This window comes from Nannospalax galili, unplaced genomic scaffold, assembly GCF_000622305.1.
Source record: "Nannospalax galili isolate Female #2095 unplaced genomic scaffold, S.galili_v1.0 scaffold411, whole genome shotgun sequence".
NCBI lineage: Eukaryota > Metazoa > Chordata > Mammalia > Rodentia > Spalacidae > Nannospalax > Nannospalax galili.
In genome coordinates this window covers 771,632-790,513 of record NW_008329714.1, presented here as the reverse complement: position 1 = coordinate 790,513, position 18,882 = coordinate 771,632, and the positions used below count along the sequence as shown (strand labels likewise).

Here is an 18,882-nt window from a genome sequence, read left to right as displayed (position 1 = left end):
ACAAGCCTATCAGTACCGGGCACTGCCCAACGTCACATAAGCAAACCAAAAAAGGGTTTGACACCTGTCTCCTGACCGCTCCCTCACTCCATTCACATGTGCCACTGGTGTAATGTCATGGGGACAGGCTGGGAGGTTTGAATATGGCCCCTGGTTAGTTATCTGCCCATCTCTCATTGTTCCCACTGGGATACCAAGTCCTCAGAAGGTGCCTTATATAGATGCTTCCCAGAATATGCTTAAGATGTGTATGCAGAGTTAAGTTGGACTACCAGCTGAAGCCATTGGCCCCCAACCTTGTGCGCAGGCAACTTCAGGATGTATGCAAAGTTGCACACCACACCACAGGGATAAGAAAACCTGTGTTCAGGGCCATTTGAAAGACCAAATAATAATGGCATAAAAACACACCCCAAGGTTAACAAGATGGCTCACCAAAGCCTGACAACCTGTACTCTTACTTAACCTCAGAACCTGCACAGTGGGAAGAACCAACTACCGTAGGCTGTCCTCTGACCTCCACATGCACTGTGGTACACACATACACACATCCACAAAAATAAATGAATGTAAACACCACCTCCAGCAGAGCCCACTATGCTGCTGACCTTTGACTGTGTGAAGTGCCCAAGAGTGACTGGTAGGGCATGCCTCCGGATGTGACTGTGAGGGTCTTTCTGAAGAATTGGCTAAGGGGAAGGAGACCTGGTGTCCCTCAGGCTGAGGGCCCGGACAGAATACAAGGGAAGGAACAAGTCCACAGCACAGGCATCATTTCTGCTCTCACGCTCACTACATGCACCCTGTCAGGAAGCTCAGTCTCACCCTAAGCCCAGAAACAACAGACTACAGACGGAACCTTTGAACTGTGAGCCAAAATATATCCTTCCTACCTTAAGTAGCTGGTCCAAACCCAGCACGAAGTACCTACTACATAACAAAGAGTAGCTCACAACACGGCAACATGTTGCTGTGTGGTCAGCTCTAGGCTAAGGTTCACATATACATATCAAGCCACTGTATTTGGTCTTTGATGAATTCTGATCTTTAGGACACTGCCTTCAGGATGAATCCAGGCTTTTGGGAATGAGCCAGCACTGTGTCCTGGATATAGAAACACAAGACCCAGACCACGAGCACCCCACAACCTCTTCTCCTCCTCTTGATTTTCCTGGTGGGTTCCTTCTTCAGCCTCTTTCGCTTCTGGTTCTTCCCACCACGGACTTTGCGGTTCCTGCCCTGGGTGGGTTCCCGATCCAGCTCAAACTGCTCCTCCTTGTCAGCACAGGGCTCAGTATCAGCCTTCCCCTCTGACCAGAGTGGCAAGCGGCCACTGCCTAGAAATAACCAGAGGACACGACTGCTTGGTCCAGGCTGTGAAGGCCAGCAGTATGTGGTGCTGGTGTTGGCTCAAACTAGCAGTGCACCTGGCTATCTCTAAGGTGGACACCGGGTATACGCACCTCCAGACCCAAGTGGCATTGGGCGCTTGGAAAGGAATGTCTGGAGTCTTCCTGTGAGCCCATTCTCAGGGGTATTGTTCTGAAAGATAAGCACAGGACTGGGGTGAGCAGAGAACTTCTATAGATTCCCCTAGAACCACTGGGTCCCTGCATGTACCCTCCCTCCAGGAGGAACTATGCCACCTTGACTTTCTCTTTTCTAAAATGTAGAATCTGTTAACAGAATCAGTCAGAAACCACTGGGAAAACAAAACCTAGATCGGGTATTTGAGTGTCTCTCCCTGCCAACTCTGGCTTCCCCAACTTAGAAGTTGTGGGCAGGGAGAGGCTAAGAGTAAGAAAGGGTGGGGTGCCAGGAGCCCACCTTTCTGGCCTTGTTAATGATATAGCTGGTCCAGACCCAGTTGCGTTTCAGGTGTGCATAGAAGCTGGAGTCCAGCCCTGCAGCTCCCAGCCCGTCTCCAGGGACCAAGCCTTCATCCACAACCTCTCGACTCCCCCTGAGACAAGGCAAACAGAAAACAAGCCCTTCCTGGTAAACTGAGCCCATGGCATGGAGTGGGGGAACTTCTTTATGTAGGACCGTCCCAGGAAAATACTGAACAGGTAGAAAGGAAGAATTTGGAGTCCTAATATTGGCAGGTTGCTCCTTTTTCCAGAAGTGAAAGAAAAAAACACCACCCCCACTACATTTTCAGATAAAACTGCCAACTTTTAAGTTCTGACAATGGATGGGATTTTGGAAAAACAGTAATGAAACAAACATCTAAGGGCCAAATATGGTCCACAGCTATCAATGTGCTGCCTCTGGCTTCCAGCCCCAGTTGTTAGCCAGTGGGGCCACAGGGATGGATGCTGAGAAAGCTTTGCCTTGGGCAACAGCCAGGAAAGTCAGTGGAGGGATGGGACGCACGTGGTATACTCCAGCATGGCACATTTGCGCTCCAGGTTGTGCTTGTCCACGGCGCTTTCCTGTTCCTTTCTCAAGTTGCCCTCCTGGTCGCCGCCCTGATCTGAGCAGATTTTTTGCGAGCATGGGCAGCGTACCACACCTGGAAAAAACAAAACGGTGCTCAGGGACCAGTCTCCTGCCAGGCACTGGCAGCAACTGGAGAGTGAAGAGAGGATGTCTGGTCTGTGAGGATGCTCTTCCCCTAACCAAGGAGCCCCGCACTGGGAGAATCCCTTTTAGTATGTCACAGACTGGAGGGAGCAGAAGGGCAAAAACACCAGCGGGGAACCTAAGAGGGGTCTCTATTAGGTAGGATAGAGTCTGTTAAAGATAGCAAAGGCAAGTGGCAAGCAGTGGAAGCCACCTTCCTGCCCAACAGGGATATCCTCAGGAGAAAGGACAACCCTGTGCACTGAGGTATCACTGTAGCCAGCACAGCAAAAGAGAAATAAGCAGCAAGAGCTGCCCAGGCCAGAATGAGGAGAAGAGGGTGGAGGCAGCACCCTGCCTGGCTCTAGGAGCAGCCAAGTCAGTTATTCCACAGTAGAGAAAACCACATTTTTTTGCCAGATCATTAAAATACAGCAAAACCCCGTTTTGCTTGATTATGTGGGCCAGGGACAGTGGGATGCTCAGGCCGCTCTCCACTCAGCTAGAATGGTGCCTGAGACACCTTGCTCAGCCTCACTCCACACCATACAGAGGTTTAAAACCAAAGAAAATGAGGTTTAGGGAGGTCACAAAGACCCTGCACTAGACCACTAGATTTGAGTGGACATGTGACACTTACAGATTAAAAGTGCCCACCAATGTGTTTGATAAGATATACTCGCTGGGCAGGCTCAGAAGCAGCGTTCTGACAGCCCATCTCCTGTGCACACAGGCATTTCGGCAGCTTCCGCCTCACAACAGGACTGTGCCTCACGATGGATGCAGAGCTTCTCCCTATTACTTGGGGCAGAACCTCCTGGAAAGTTTGTTGAAGGTACAAAGGATGTCTGATTAATGGGTCTCGATTAAGCCTGTGACATCTCTGTTCACAAAAACTATGAGGGACAGTAATGTATAGGTATAAAATATGGGGAAATTAGGGCACTTAAAAAAATCTACAATGGTAAGGGCTGGAGAGATGGCTCAGTAGTTAAGAGCACTGGCTGCTCTTACAGAGGACCCAGGATAGATTCCTAGGACCCACATTGTGGCTATCAACCGCCTGCAACTCCAGTTCTGGGGAAATCCGATGCTCCCTTCTGACTTCTGCAAGCATTACAGGACGCGGGTGCACTTACACACATGTAGGCAATATATTCACACGCACAATAAAAATATATAAAATATTAAAAAAATACAGGGCTGGAGAGATGGCTCAGAGGTTAAGGACACTGGCTGTTCTTGCAGGAGACCCGGGTTTGAATCCCAACACCCACATGGCCGCTAACAACTGTCCGTAACTCTAGTTCCAGGGGATCCAACAGCCTCTTCTGTCCTCTGAGGGCATTGCATGACACGGGTGCACTTACCTACATGCAGGCAATACACACATACACATAAAATAAAAAAAATTAAGTTTTTTAAAAATCTCCAATGGTAAGAGCATTGCTCACTTCTGAATCCCAAAGTGTCAATGAAACTCTGCAGTAAGACCTTTCTGCACTCCTTAAAGCTCTTGAGTGCAAGGGCTCGCTCTACTGTGGGCATCTGGTAACCCTCCAGCCACATTCAACTCCTGCTTTGCAAAAACCCAAGCATAGCACTGAAGGTACAGGTGGGTAAGGGAGGAATGGGGTCCCTTTCCAGGTGCAAATCCAAGTGGTGTCTTTTTCTCCAGGTGTCTTTTTCTCCAATGGAGAACATGTAGCTTAGAAGCAAGAGCACTGTAGAAGGGGCTCTACCACTACACACAAATCCCTGTACTACATTAGCTCTATATACACATAAAGGATGTCAACCCTGGACTGGGATTCACAGGAGGAAATCGGACGGAGACTAGACCTGGAGCAAGCTTTCTGGGAAATGACACTTGACCATCTCTGCAGCCAGCATAGAGAATGGACATTTGGGGACAGGACAGAAGCTCAGCTCAGCAAACTCAACTATTAGTATCCCACACTGCTAATGGCACACACAAGTCATAGTCCCTTCCTGACCTCTTAGCTCCCACTCTTGATCTTCTCAGTCCACTCTCCACATAGCAGCTGGGTGGGCTTTAAATACAAGTCATCTTTGTATGGTCCATGCACAAGCATTACATGGTTTCTCGATGCTCTTTAAAAAACCCTTAACTCTTTACTTAGCTTCTTGCCAGACTCCCAAACCTGCTCCCAACCCCTCCTCCACTCTCAGCTGCTACCCTTCCCTCACTTCCCATACCCAAGTATGCAGGGTCTCTTCTCCAACACATCCCTCAGGCCTTGGCATGAGGCACTCCCCCTGCCTGATGGCCTCAGCTTATACTACCCAGCTCAGCAGTGCTTTTCTTAGATGTTTGAGCCCCATTATAATGCTCTGCAGTCCTCACCGTCCGTGTACCCCTGACAGCTCTCATCACACTCCAGGGCTCTCTCCTGAGCTGTGCTTCCTCCTCCTTAGAACACAATTACTATGAATACCAACTTGCACATGTGCTTGAAGATGATGTGATTCGGCTCGATGTTTGATGAAGGTGGATGGGAGACTCCTTATTTCAAGGCTCACCACAGTGCTTTACAAAAAGCTGTAGGAACATCCCAGGACTAGGGTAGTGGTCTGATGGCACTGGGTTCTGTGATCTCCACACTCTTGTGGCTCTATATCCTGTTGGTCATACCAAGGGGAAGGGAAGCAGGGGCCTAGAAAGCCAGGATACCTAGTGGGGTGTTAAGGCAGATACACTGCAGGTCAAACCAGTAGCTTTCTACATCCTGCATGGACTCCAGAACATACAGACGCCTCTCAAAAGGCCGGCTGCTATGGGCCAGGTTGTAATGCGGGTCACAGATAGTGGTGTCGACAATGACTGCATTCTTCTTCAGGAAAACAAAGACCTGCAGGAGACACCCAACAGAAGAGAGGGAGAAGGGGAACACAGGGATCAGCATAGGGGCTGGTGGCTCAGGGATGGATTTAAAAATCAAGACTCTTTTGTTGGGCTGATACACCACCTGGTCTTTATCCTGGAACTTCTCTGTGGGCCCAAACTGCAGCAGTCCCATGTAGCATAGCCGCTGCAGATTCTCCACCACTGAGAAAATGTACCTCCTAGAACAGAGGCAGCAGGGTCCATCATGCTGCTCAGCACAGGGCCAAGACCAGGGCAAGGTGAGGCTGCTCCTCTCTCTTGCCTGGACTACTACCTCCACCCCAGGTGCAGAGGTACAGAGTCAGCTTGGGCTTTTATTTGGAAAGTAAATGTAACAAAAGAAACAAAACAAAAACACTTTGGCAGTTACAGTCCTTAGCAGCACGTTTTACTTACTATTTAAAAGCAAGTAATATGGACTAACTCATACATCTTTGGTACACACTACTAAGACTCTCGAGGCCATGCCGCCTGGAAGGCTGCACCTTCTCCTCTTCCAGGACTGAGAAAACATTTAGGACGCTACCTTGAGGGACTTGTCTGGCCTGAGGCTGCCAGGCGAGGGTCAGGTTCAAGGCCCTCACCTCTTGTACAGGAGCTGCTGCCGGATGTGCCGGGGGAGGAATCGGATCAGTGTGTGCTTCTTCAGAGGGTCGTTCAGAAAGTCCTCCAGGTTGTCCACCTACAGGGGTCATGTGCTCAGCTACAAGGCTCATGGAACACATATCACTACTCAACACTCCCTATCTCAGCAGTGGGTCTCCACATCTGCCTTCCCAGTCCACCCACCACGCCACAGAGTCCAATGATACATTCTGGTCCTGAAGGAAGGCACAACTGCTAAAGGCCTTCCAGGAGGCAAGAGAGGTACCCACAGAAAAAAAGGATGGATGTGGATTCCCTTTGAAGCCAGTGATTCTGTCTGCAGGGAAACTTCTGGAGCTGCACACTGACATACTCCCCGAAAATTATGCATCAACAGGTCATTTGTAAGAGCAAGGCACTGAAATGTGAATGTCTCCAGATAAACAATATGACTAAGTAGACGCATGAGGAGGAAGAACAATAGATCTACTCACTGTCAAGCTAAAGATGTAATGACGTAGAAAATGATACATTGTTCAGTGGACAGAAAAACTCGTAAGAATAAAACCTCCATTCAGACGTTAAGGAAGGTTTCAACACACATACCCACACCATCATGTAAAGGATAAGAAAATGCACTGAAAATATTACTCATCACTAACTCAGTGATAAGGTTTGGGGTTATTTCTATTTGGTCCTTTTTTATATTTATGGAATTTTAAAAACCATTTTGTTGTCGTACCATCTTTATCTCTCTTCTTGCCTATTCGGTGATAAATCTACCTGAAGAATACATCTTCTGTATACACCACTGACCACCCATCCTCCAGTCTGTTACTCTTACCAATTCTAACCTAACCTATGCAGAATAGCAAATATTAGGAATATTTTCCCTTGACTGACCATCTTGCCATCTACCCACACATCTGTCCCTTAATGATTCATTCATCCACCTAGGCAAACTCCAAATACTTCTTTCCCTTGACCATGACTGTTTCCCCTTCCCCCACAAGTGATGGCCCACAGTTCAAGGTACCTTGTAGCTGACTTGCACAACTTGGACAAAGATGGAGAGGGGCAGGCAGAGGAGAATGTCACTGACAAGAGCCCAGCCAAAGCCAAAGTCCCTGTGGATTGGGATGGGAGGGACGTAGCGCATCCATGAGATCTCATCCACGTATACTAGGAAAACAGTTACGAGTCACTCCCAGCAGATGGTATTCTCTCACCTCCCAAAGGCCTTTGTTCCCTTACTACCAACTTGGGTAAGACCCTCATGATGAGGCAAATTGAAGAAGTAAAGAGCCTAGAGTCAGGAAGGGTGGAAAGTACCTGCATTTTGATCAGGAGTGGGAACTGCTATTCTCCCCTCCCTGCCAGGTGCAGGCCCATGGTCTCACCAATTTCTGAAGAGAGCTCCATTTCAGCTTCCCAGGAGCTGCTTTCTGGGTTGTCTCTGGCTTCTGAGGTATCCCAGTCACTTCCAGAGGAGGGCTGGGCCCCTGGCCTACTAGATTCCTGCTTGCTGGCTTTACGTTCACTGCCAAAGTTCATCTTCTCTCCCGTGTGGCCAGCAGGGTGCCCATATACCAGGTACCACAGAAACATATGCATCACACGCAGGCGGGGCATTTTGGGAAGGAACCCAATGGACCGCCCAAGTCCAGGAACTGCAGGGAGAAAGGTGTGGGCAGTGCTGAGTGTATTTAGTTCAGTTCATCCCAGAGCTATCAAGGGACACCTAGGGCCTGGCTGTCAGGGAAGTGACACATGTTCTTATTCCCTCGACTTACTTTCTAGTGAGGAAAGACAAAAAATAAAAAAAAAAGAAAACCACCAAACATAGCAAGTCTGATGTAAAAAGTAAAGGCTGGGAGGAGGGATGCAACACTGCAGAGGCAAGGGAAGGACTCCCTGGGGAGGGCCTGGAGGGCCAGGAAGGGAAGACCTTCAGCTGGGCTCAGAGCAAACTGTGCAAATACTTGAGATGTGAACCCAGAGCAAAACAGTTCCTGTCATAGCTGGAGGTGGAACAGGGGCAGGAGATGAGGGCAGAGCAAAATGGAGAATGGAAGGACTGTGCTAAACAGTCCACAATCTCAATTCTATAACATTTCTTTTAAAAATGAATAATGTCTATTTATTTTTTATGTCATGTGCTTGGTGAGCATGTAGAGGTCACCTCTCTGTTAACAATTCCTCATGCTGAAATTGAGCATCTTTCCATCTGAGTCAATAGCTTTGGGATGGATGCTGGGCAACAATCACCCCCATTCCCAGATAGGGAATAAAGATGTGTGAATACTGAAATAGGACTGGCAGGCAATTCCACCCTGATTTGTCTCAGATGCAGAACATAAAGTGACTTATACACTCACCACGTACAACAGTCAGACATGTACAAAGCTGTTCTTTACCTATGACAGGTTTGTAATTTTTCAGTGGTGTTATGCCCATTTTCTCATCCGTCTTTTTCACCCGCCCACTTTCTGGCTTAGAGGAAGTATTTGGGTCAGAGTCCCCTGATCCAGTTGGGACCTCCGGCTCTTGGCTTTCCTCTTCTGCCTCCTCTTGGGGCACTGGAGTCTGTGGAACTTTAATCCTGCAGGCCAAACATAGGGTGCAATAAGCTGCTGGAAGGAAAGACAAGGCTTATCCTGCTAGGCTCAGGGTTTCAGACTTAACTGACCATGGGCCCAGGCAGGTGATAGAAGTAAACAATTTTGTTTCTTTTTCTTTTCTTTTTTTTTGTCTTTTTGAAACAGGGTCTCCCTGTAGCTCCAGCTGCCTGGAACTCGCTCTGTAGATCAGGCTGGCCTCGAACTCACAGAGCTCCGCCTGCCTCTGCCTCCCAAGTGCTGGGATTAAAGGCATGCACCACCATACCCAGCTGTAAACAGCTTTTAAAACACGTGGAGGGAGAAATGTGGGGGCCTTCAGAGGCTACTCCGGCCAGTAGGAAGGGAAAGGAGCAGCCCAGGATGCTATGTCTTTAGATACTTCATAGCAATTCATGAGAAACTAGTTGGTTCAGCTGATGTGACTAACCACAAAGCAGCCACAGCCAGGGCAGCTCTCTGTTCACCAAGAATTCATCCACCTAGGAACTTGCTCCTCACCTACTGGGCTGAGATCAGAGACCTCAGGAAGACAAGTACAATCACTACGTGCTATGATGAGGCTGAGCTTCAAACACCAGAGTGCTCTGATGACATGTACCAGATAGTCAAGAATTAGGGCTGATGGTGTAGCTCAGTAGGAAAGTGCATGCCTAGTATGATGAACACCCTAGCGCCACCAACACCACCAAAAGAAAAACAAGAGGGAAAGGGAAGGCAGCTCTATGGCTTCAGGCTGAAACAGATGCAGGAGGTCTCACCTGTTTGCCATGCTTGAGTTGGAGATCCGGAAGCGAACCTGCTCAATGGCACTTCTCACAAGAGGGTCATTCTGGTCCATGGATGGGTGCACAACCAGATCCACCTGTGGAGAAAGGGTGGAGTGTCCCAGAGGGCAGAGCAATGTTAAGAGAGCTGAGGCTCCACAGGCAGGTTCCACAGAGGACATTTTCAACATACAATTCAAAGAGATGGAAAACACAAGATAAATAGTTTGCTGTTTCAGCTCCAGATATCAAAACCCCTCAGGTAACCATGCCACCAAGTCCTGGACACCAAGCCACTACTCCTACAGTTCCCTGGATGGACTGTCACAGCCCACTGACTTCCCTGCTAGCTGGTATAGCTCCCCATACCTGCTCTGCTGAGTTTCCCCACTAAACTCAAATTTGAGGCTCTTATTTAAAAGGGGAAGCAGGACATGTCTCCTTTGGCTCTGTGTTGTTGGGAGGCCTGCCAGTGCACCTCTGAATTGATAAGAGTATTTGGGGCTGCTCTGTTATTACCTCTTCTTGGGAACTGAGGTAGAATGGTTATGATGGTTGCTAGTTCCTGAGACATGGGATGAAACCAGGAAGTGAGTAGCAGGCATGCCAGGAGCCAGGGCACTGGCAGAGGTGGTACAGGTCGGGGGTGAGTGACAGGCCATGGGTGAGGAGTCACAATGGCCTGGTATCCCTAGAACAGCCTTGTTTCTGTCACTGGTAGAAGTTAAGCCAGCAGCTCTGTGCCCAATGAAGACTGAGAGGGATGGGGACAGGAACAGGCCGCCCCTCAGGGGCCCAGTGTCAACAGTCCTCAGTGGTGAAATGGGGACCCCCTTGCCCACTTCTGCATTGACTTCAAAGGGATGAGTGGCAGGCAGCTGTGGAGGGAGGGGTTAGGTCAAAGGAACTTGAGGGCCTTATTTTGAGGGATGCACAGCTGTCAGATTGCAGCAGCTGATATTTTCCTAAGTCATTTTTTTGTACTGCTTTGTATTTTTCTAATTTCTCAAAAAATAAAGTAACATGTGAAATCAGAAATGGACCTGCCCACTTCTTAAGGAAACAAAGTATCAAAGCAGAGGTCTCTTGGGGCCAAGATGGAAAATCCAGTCAGGAATTAAGAGTTGTCTCTATAGCTCCACTGCCTTCTGCTCTAGTGTATAGCTTAGCCACTGTAAATTTAGGGCCCCGGAAAACTGATGCCCTAAAATGTGTGCAAAGCTACTTAACTACAGTTGCTATGGGAACAGCCCCCATCTTGACACTATAGAAACAGATACAAGGAATTGGAAGAGACAGACAAGTCCCGTAGACTGGCCACCACCCTTCCTGTCTCTGCAGAGAAGGTCCTGTTTGAGCCCAACAGGCCTGCTTCTCTGTCCTCCAGGCTGGCACAGGGCCAGATGTCCAACCTGGGTGGACTGTGCTAAGCTCCAACAAACTGCTCTTGCTCTTCTGTGGTTCCAGCTTCCTAAGATCAGGAGGACTCCTGTCTTCCAGAGGTGTAACTGATGTTCCAATCACTAACGACAAAGGATCAACCAAGATACAATGACAAGCAAAGCTAGACCAGAAAGCTTCCTATAGATGGCTCTCAGGGAACAAGGGCAGTCCAAGATTACCTTCTTCTTGATGCCATCTTGAATAACTGTAGTCCGATACAGTCTCAAAAGACCTTCTTCAGATAAGTTCCGTACCAGGCGGATGATGGACTTCTTACAGCACTTGGTGGAAACACCCTCTTGCTTCTCCTGGTCCATGATCATCTTCTGAATCCTAGACATGAGAAAATAAGCAGGTCACAGTCCCCACCTCAACATTCAGGGTGCAGAGCATGCCCAACAGGACTAATCAGGTACCAGGGAAGCACTGAAGTTTTTACACACTACATGGGTGGGCCTCTGGGAACATGAACTATCGTCTTTTTTAGAGTAAATTCACTGACAGGTTACTACCCACAGCAACTCCTCACAGGGCCTCTCACCAGCAACACAAGACACGTGATTTGATGGCAATGGAAGGGAAAGATGAAAACAGAGTGCCAGAGTGGAAACCTGTCTTCACGAAAGTTGATACGCTTACAGAACACCTAGCTAAGGAATGTTCCAGTTTACTACTCGTTCCCTTGATCTGACAACGACTCTCTGTTGACCTTTCTTTCTCTAGAGCTGAGTCACTGTGACATTTCTAGATTATAGAACAGCAGGGCCAAGAGGTACATAAGGATACCCAGCCAAACTCCTCAGAAGGTCAAGGAGTTGATGTATCTGAAGGTGACCCTAGACCAAACCAGTCAGAGACACAGTGAAGAACCCACATTTGCTGAGTACAGGGCAAGAAAATTTTCCCCAAGGGTCTCAAGGCGGCCCCTCAGAGCCCTGAGAGTGCCGCCGCAAGCAGTGGTGGCTTCAAGGGTTACAAAGACCAGAGCGCAGAGCCTCTATCCTTAACACGCACCTCTGTTTGCACCTCTGGCAGTGCCACTACCTGTTTGTCCCTTTCCTCAGAACAATGTGCTAGGGTCTGAATAGAAAATGTCCCCAACAGACCCATGGAATCAATGCTTGGACCCAGTTGATGGTGCTACTGAGATGCTCTGGGGCCTAGCGAGAGGAAGTGGGACACTAGAGATGAACTGTCCTCTTTCTGCTTCCTGCCATGAGATGAAGATGCTTTTTGGTACACATTCCTTTCACCATGGACATGGACCAAGAGACCACATGCTGAATCCTATGAAAACATGAGCCACAATAAATCCTCCTTCCTTTACATGATTCTCTCATCTATCTGTAACAGCTACACAAAAGTAACATACCCTAAAGGAGGGCCAAGCAGAGTCCCTGAACCCTCACTAGAGTATCCAGCTACTCTTCTCAGCCAACTGTATGTAATTTGGCCTTAATCACACATGGCCTCTTGGATTTGGGGAGGGTTAAAGCATACAATCTGGGGAAGGCTAGGAAGAGAAGGCATGACACATGCTGGGTAAAGTCTTTCCAGTGTGCATACCCTCAGGTCACACATACACCTCAGCAACCCCTCAGTTATTTCGGTAAGTAGGCTCAGTAAATTCATTGGTTCCCCAGTAAAACTTTATTCAAACATTGGCCTGACACTAGAACCTTAAAAGGGAATAAGCATTGCTTAGCATCCCCAGGAAAAGAATTCTCACAACAGATGGAACTTTTATTTGTTAATACTATTATGTCTCATAATTATTAAAAAAAAGAAAGAAAGAAAGAAAATGAGACTGTAAAAGATGTTAAAAGGATATGGTAATGGAGATATTTTCCAAAATAGAAAAAAATGAGAAAGCCTAAGCAAGTGAAGGTCTGTGTAGATTTGTTATATAAAGGATGAGACAAAAATAATATACACATAATCTTAAAATTTCTAAAATCATAGTTTAGTCAACTAGATTAAGGAACAAAATATTTGTCTAGTCAAGGCTTATCTGAGAGTGTTCAGTTTTTACCCAAGCCTTATCTATATAGCACATGGTAATTAAAACTAGCATACTGGTGGAACAAACCTTATTGGATGTTTAACAGCCATACTTCGAGGCCTGTACTAATGTGGTCAGAGGAATTTAAAGGACAGTTTTTGCCCCTTGCCCTCCAAGGTCGACTAAGTTCCAGGGGACTATGGAATATCTTTCAAAATGTCAACTGGTAAAAGAAAGGAGCCAGGGGCTCCTCCCAAGCCCATGTGACCACCCCTGAGGAACAGAGCCTCAAAACTTAAGTGTAAAAATAAACTGATTTATTTGGGCAAACTGTATGGTCTTAAACACCCCAAAGGAAAGTATAACCAAAGAGCAAAATCATCAGTATACTTCTTTAGAAGTTCAAGGGATTACATTTTGCAGACATTAGGCTTAAGTCAATCAGTTTATTTGGGCCAACTGTACGGTCTTAAACACCCAAAAGGAAAGTATAACCAAAGAGTAAAGCGATCAGTATATTTCTTTAGGAGTTCAAGGGATTACACTTCCCAGACATTAGGCTTAAGTCCATATAAAAAGTTATTTAGACAATTATTTCTCATTGTTGATTTTGTTCCTAACCAGAAAGTGCTGCTCAGATGTAAGACTTCAAATCTTGGTCTGAAATACTGTAGTGCCCACCTGCAGATAAGGGAGACAACTCGCTATTGTTCTAAAATGATGGATGAATTTGTTTTCTCCCCCTATCTAGAAGCCTTTGGAAGGGAACTAACACTGATTCTAACCACTCCAACACCTATCAAAATACCTGAAAGCAATTCCTGAATCCATCATTCTTGAGTCCAGCCTTGGCAGACAAAAGAAAAATGAGGAGGAACCCAAGAGAGGGAAGCTTTTGGAAGCTCTCATCAAGAAATTCCAATGGACTCTCATATGAACATCTGAAATTTGCACTCTTGTGACTTTTTTCTAGTTCCCTATCTAGAACTTGTAATGCTAATTAATTACTTTTGCCTTTACTTCTCTTTCACCAAAAAAAAAAAAAAAAAGCGTTATGCAATTCGGGAGTCTTTTAGATAGACCCACTTGAAGGGATACCCCAATGCCTCATCCTGCGTCCCTGTTCAGCATGGAAGAAGCCAGAGTGGCCTGCATCCTGATTTCCTAACTACAGTTGGGTAACCTCTTCAAATGATGGTGTGATCAAAAGAGGAGGTAGGAATTGGCTAGGCAGTTAGGGTAAAAAGACCCCAAAGAGAAAAGTAGCCAGTTTCTTGGCTAAAACTCACAATGTCCTTGGGTCTCTTAGCAACATACTCCATTCCAAAGGTCGAAAGTATTTGGGAACATTTATCTAATCCTTAAAAGATTTTAGGGTTTCCTCTTCTGAGGGAGGAATGTTAGAGTAGCCAAAAGATCCATAAAAAAATAAATAAATAAATAAAAGAAGAAGAAAGAGTACATAAGAAGTTATCAGTAAAAAGTGATGGAGAGACATGAGAGGAGTTGGAGGGGTGGGAGTGGGCATGGATTCGATCAAAACACCTTATATGCATGTATGAAATTCTCAATAAATTATTAAAAAAAAAAAAAAAAAAGTAACATAACCAGGCAAGGAAAAAAGCCAGCGCAGGCTCTCCATCTTTTCTGTGGTTGGTGACAGGCTGTGGTAGGAGATAGTCAGGGATGGACACCACTTACGTGAACAGGCTCTCAATCAGGCGGAGGTTGGTGACAGCTTCTATGATCAGATTCCTGCGCTTTAGCAGTCGGTATGTTTTGTGGGGCCCCGCCTTCTGGGAGCCACTGCTCTCCTACAAAACACCAGAAATACAAGAACAGGGCTCAGTAAGGCCTGGGCCAGACACTACACCTGAGAGGCACACTTCCTTTTCAGGGAAGTCAGTCCTGTTATTTAAGAAGCGTCCAGCAGCTGGCTCCCTACAGAAGACCCCACACCACCCTCATTTCAGAATTGGAAGTAGCAGAGCCACCTCCTAGCCAAGGATCCTGGGTGGCTTCAGGATCACCCAGTTTCAAAACAGGACTTGGGGGCATCCTCTACAGTGACACCTACAAAAGCAAACAGCAGCTCCATGTCCACCTGTCTCCTCCCCAGTGTGGGGGAAGACCTAGTACCCTCAAGGCTGCTGTCAGGCTGCGGAAAACTCACCTTCCAGAAGAAGAAACCAGGGCTCAGAGAGATAAGGAACTGTCCCAGAGAGCGCACCCTAGGACAAGTATTCTGACTCCAAACCCAGGAAGTCTCTGGGAGACATGAGACTGAGGCTGAGGCAGAGCAGGTTGAGAGTTTAGACTAGGCTTCCCAGGGAGCATGATGGAAGGAACGGATGGGAGCCTGTGTTTCTCCCCTCATGCCTACCCAAACATCTACTTCATTCTTTCTTTTTTTCCTTTTAATGATTTATTTTTAATTTTTATTTACACTTATGTGCAGAGGCCCACAGAAGTTTAAAAAAAAAAAGTATCAGATCCTCCTGGAGCCGGAGTTAGTTTCTTCTCTGTCTTCTAAGAACTTAACTTGAATTTTTGCCTTTCATTAAAATGTGCTAAAGCCCAAATGTGAACGCTGAATGGAAAGTCTGTTGATGCCACTGGACAGCTACAAAATGTGTTCTGCTGGGTGACTCTTGCTTTCAGGAAACCACTGCACCACAAGAGGCTACTAGGTTGGTGCTGGGGTGACAGTGAGACAAACAGACAGAGCCTATCTTGCTCCCCTGCCCACTATAGCCACTCCAGACTAAGCATGGTTCTTTCACAAGGTAGGGAGGCTAGCAAGGGAAGAGTCTAGGGTTTTAGAAAGGTCCCACAAAGCCTGTCTTTCCACATGATTCAGAGTAAACATGCTTGAGGAAACAACCAGGAGTAACCTGGAGGCTGGAGAAGCAGAGCAAGAGCCTCCAGGGAGCCATAGAGACAGAAGGGAATATATTTCATCAGAAAGTGTCAGGCAAGGAGAGCGCACAGGAGCTCTGGCCTGGGAAGAAAGCTGTGTCAGGGTCAGGGGGACACAAGAAGGCGTATGGGGATGTAGTAGGAGGAAGGTGAGTGAAACCCTTAACCCTCATAGGGTCTGCTGCTGAAAGGACATTCCCAGCTGCAGACAGCACCAGTTAGCACACCTGACAAACCCTAAAGAGTAGAAAGAATCTAGAATACACTCATCCAGTACCCATCACATCTGCCACAGGGACATGACCAAAGCACAGGCCACCATTCTAATGTAAAAGAATGGAGGCCAGTGAGGTACCCGTGCCCTCCAATTCTTGGTCCACATGCTGTCATTGGTTCGGCAGCCACTTGTCCATCCTATGTGATCACCTTGCCTCTTCACAGACCAGAGCCCACATTTCTCCTTTAGGGCTGTGAAACCTAAATAAAACTTTAATATTGTATAACTGTATCAATTCAACTGTGAACCTAAAAATTTTATAGCCACTTTTGAAAGAGATGTATCTTTGCTCTGGAAATTGTTATTGAGTTATGTTAAAGCTGTAATGAAATGCTTCTTCTAAAAAGAAAAAAAAAAAACAAAAACAAAAAAAACCAACTTCAGCAAGAGCCACCTGGCCACAGATCTGCTCCATGCCAGGGCCATGTCCTCTACTCTGTTCCTGAGCAACAGCACTACCGAGGCACCTTCAGGTGACAAGGGACATGGTGAAAGGTACCCAAATCACATAATAAGCAAGTGTTTCCTATAATAACTGTCTTAAACTTCTTAACTACACTGATGGAGAAGTATGGGTTTGACCCCAGGGTGCTAGTGGTACCTGGTCAGGTGACAGTACCTGGACAGAATGTACTACTTATAGCTTTGGGTTTTTGATATATTTTATAGCAGATAGACAATACTGGCCCACGCACTGAAAGCAGGTTCTCAACCTTTGCTGTGGACATGGCTCATGGCACAATGCTTGCCCAGCATGTGAAGTCCTGGGTTCTACCTCCAGTCCAAAAATATAAAAATTAAAAATACTGTGTAACCAGGCATAATGACACACAACTGTAGTCTCAGCTACTCAGGAGGCTGAGGAAGGAGAATTACTTGAACTCAGGAGGAAGCCAGCCAGGCAACATAGGGTGGCCAGATCTCACAAGAACAGCATCAACACAGCCTCTGCCCTCTACCTACTCAAGGTCTCTGGCGACCCTCTTCCTAAGGTCTTCAGGTCCCACCAAATGTCCTCTGGGAAGCCTATCAGAATCTAATAAGTTAGTTGCAAACTTTCCCTTTGAATTTAAGGGAAAAGAGCACATAGAACTCATGGGAGACTCTGAAGTGGGGACTGATGATAGGAGACTGTGCCACTCCCTATAGAGCTCCTGCACGCCCCCACATAGCCTGCGCCTGGCAGGCGGCATTCTTACTGCAAGCTATCCTCCTTGGGACTCAAGTACAGGATCAAGAAGCCCAAGTCCACCTGCCACAAACTCCGTGGGCCATCACTAACCTTGGGGTTTTCAAGCCGGACTTCCTCGATCACTGCAATGTCACCACTGTGGTTCTCCACACAGTGGGGATCAAAGGATGCGTTGAACTCAGAGGAACTGCTTGTGTCCAGGCCATCCCTAGCGCCAGAGCTCCGGCGGGCTCTGTCCTCAGCAGCACCCGGGGAGGAGGTTGTCTGCTTCTTCAATGGGTGCAGGTTAAGGACTTTCCACCCTCCTGTAACCACAGCAGGATACACTGGGTGATCAAGGGACAGTCAAGGCAGGTCCCTAAGCCAGGAGACCTGCTCAGGGTTCACTACAGTCTTGTAATGAAGACCCTCCTCCTCTTGCAAGGCTGAAGAGCAGATCTGCAAGTCTGTCAACCTACCCACCTCCTCCATACACGTTTTAAAGTAGGATTCCAAGCCAGTCATGGTAAAGCACACCTATAACCTCAGCACTTGGGATGCTGAAGCAAGAGGAGTGAATTCAAAGCCAGCCTGGGTTACACAGTGAAATCATGTCTCAAAACAAGAAAACAAAACTTAATGGGTTGAAATTCACCCCCAACCCCCTGAGCAGCATATGAACTAAAACCCTGAGGGGTTCTTGAATGGATTGCTGTGGAGAAGGAATGAAGCTCACAGAACTCCATCCTGTAACAGTAAAAACACACTAAAACAAAACTGTTAGTCCAGGAGACTATCTTGCAAGCAGCAAGGGCACATCCTGTCCCCTCCAAACCTATGATTACGGGGCTGACAAGTGACACCACTAGGTCCCAAATCAAGATAGCGCCCAGTGGACCTCCAAGTTTTTGCTGATCTGAAAAACTGCTTCCTCACAATGCCCAGCAGCACAAGAGTGCATAGTACTGCCCACCCCCCCCCCGCATGCACCAAGCAGCCCTTACCCTTAGCCGGAGTGGAGTGATGAGGCTGAGAGCCAGGCCCAGCATCCCCCGAGGCTTTCGAATGTCCCCGGGACCCTCGGCCTCTGCGCTTGCCCCCACTACAGCTCTCGTCCTCAGTGTCTGAGTCAGAGAGGAAGGCCTCTTCACCCTCGGGCACAAGGGACTCATCCTGTACAGAGGCCAGGCTCACAGTGGTCAGCAGCTCTCCCCGGGCCTTTTCACGTGCGTATTGCCGGCTCAGGTCACTCTCCTCTGCAAACACGCAGGAAATGTACTTGGTGGTCCGCTGCCGGCCTTCATCTTCCATGAACCCCTGGGGGAACCATATATGTTAGCCCATTTAGGAGAGGATGTCAATACCTACAGGTGTGTGGGTGGCCTGTGTAGCCCTTCCCTGTCCCACTGGGACTCAGGGCTAGCCTTCATAGGCCTGCCAGACATGAGAGCTGGTCTGTGTCTGGGGCCAGGCCCTTAACTTGGTCTTCTACGTAGCCTCTGTGCCTGATGCTGGAATGACTCATATATAGTAAGGAAGCAGTGTATGCTGGGTACACAGAACTCAGGGCTCCATACAATGTGGAGTCAAGGCCTATAGGCATCAGCTCCACTGAGCCACAGCCTTA

The 18,882-nt window shown here is 47.5% G+C and overlaps 1 protein-coding gene across 1 annotated transcript in view; it reads right to left on the bottom strand.

The window, feature by feature from the left end:
- Gtf3c1 (general transcription factor IIIC subunit 1) overlaps window positions 1-18,882 on the bottom strand; it is an 80,064-nt gene that overhangs the window by 21,459 nt on the left and 39,723 nt on the right. Inside the window, 15 exon segments of the mRNA XM_008841695.3 lie at window positions 1,149-1,337; window positions 1,464-1,542; window positions 1,828-1,963; window positions 2,377-2,515; window positions 5,261-5,438; window positions 5,556-5,652; window positions 6,058-6,155; window positions 7,095-7,240; window positions 7,459-7,728; window positions 8,476-8,660; window positions 9,438-9,541; window positions 11,066-11,219; window positions 14,590-14,702; window positions 17,367-17,581; window positions 18,260-18,572. Of these exon segments, the coding sequence (XP_008839917.2) occupies window positions 1,149-1,337; window positions 1,464-1,542; window positions 1,828-1,963; window positions 2,377-2,515; window positions 5,261-5,438; window positions 5,556-5,652; window positions 6,058-6,155; window positions 7,095-7,240; window positions 7,459-7,728; window positions 8,476-8,660; window positions 9,438-9,541; window positions 11,066-11,219; window positions 14,590-14,702; window positions 17,367-17,581; window positions 18,260-18,572 (2,416 nt within the window).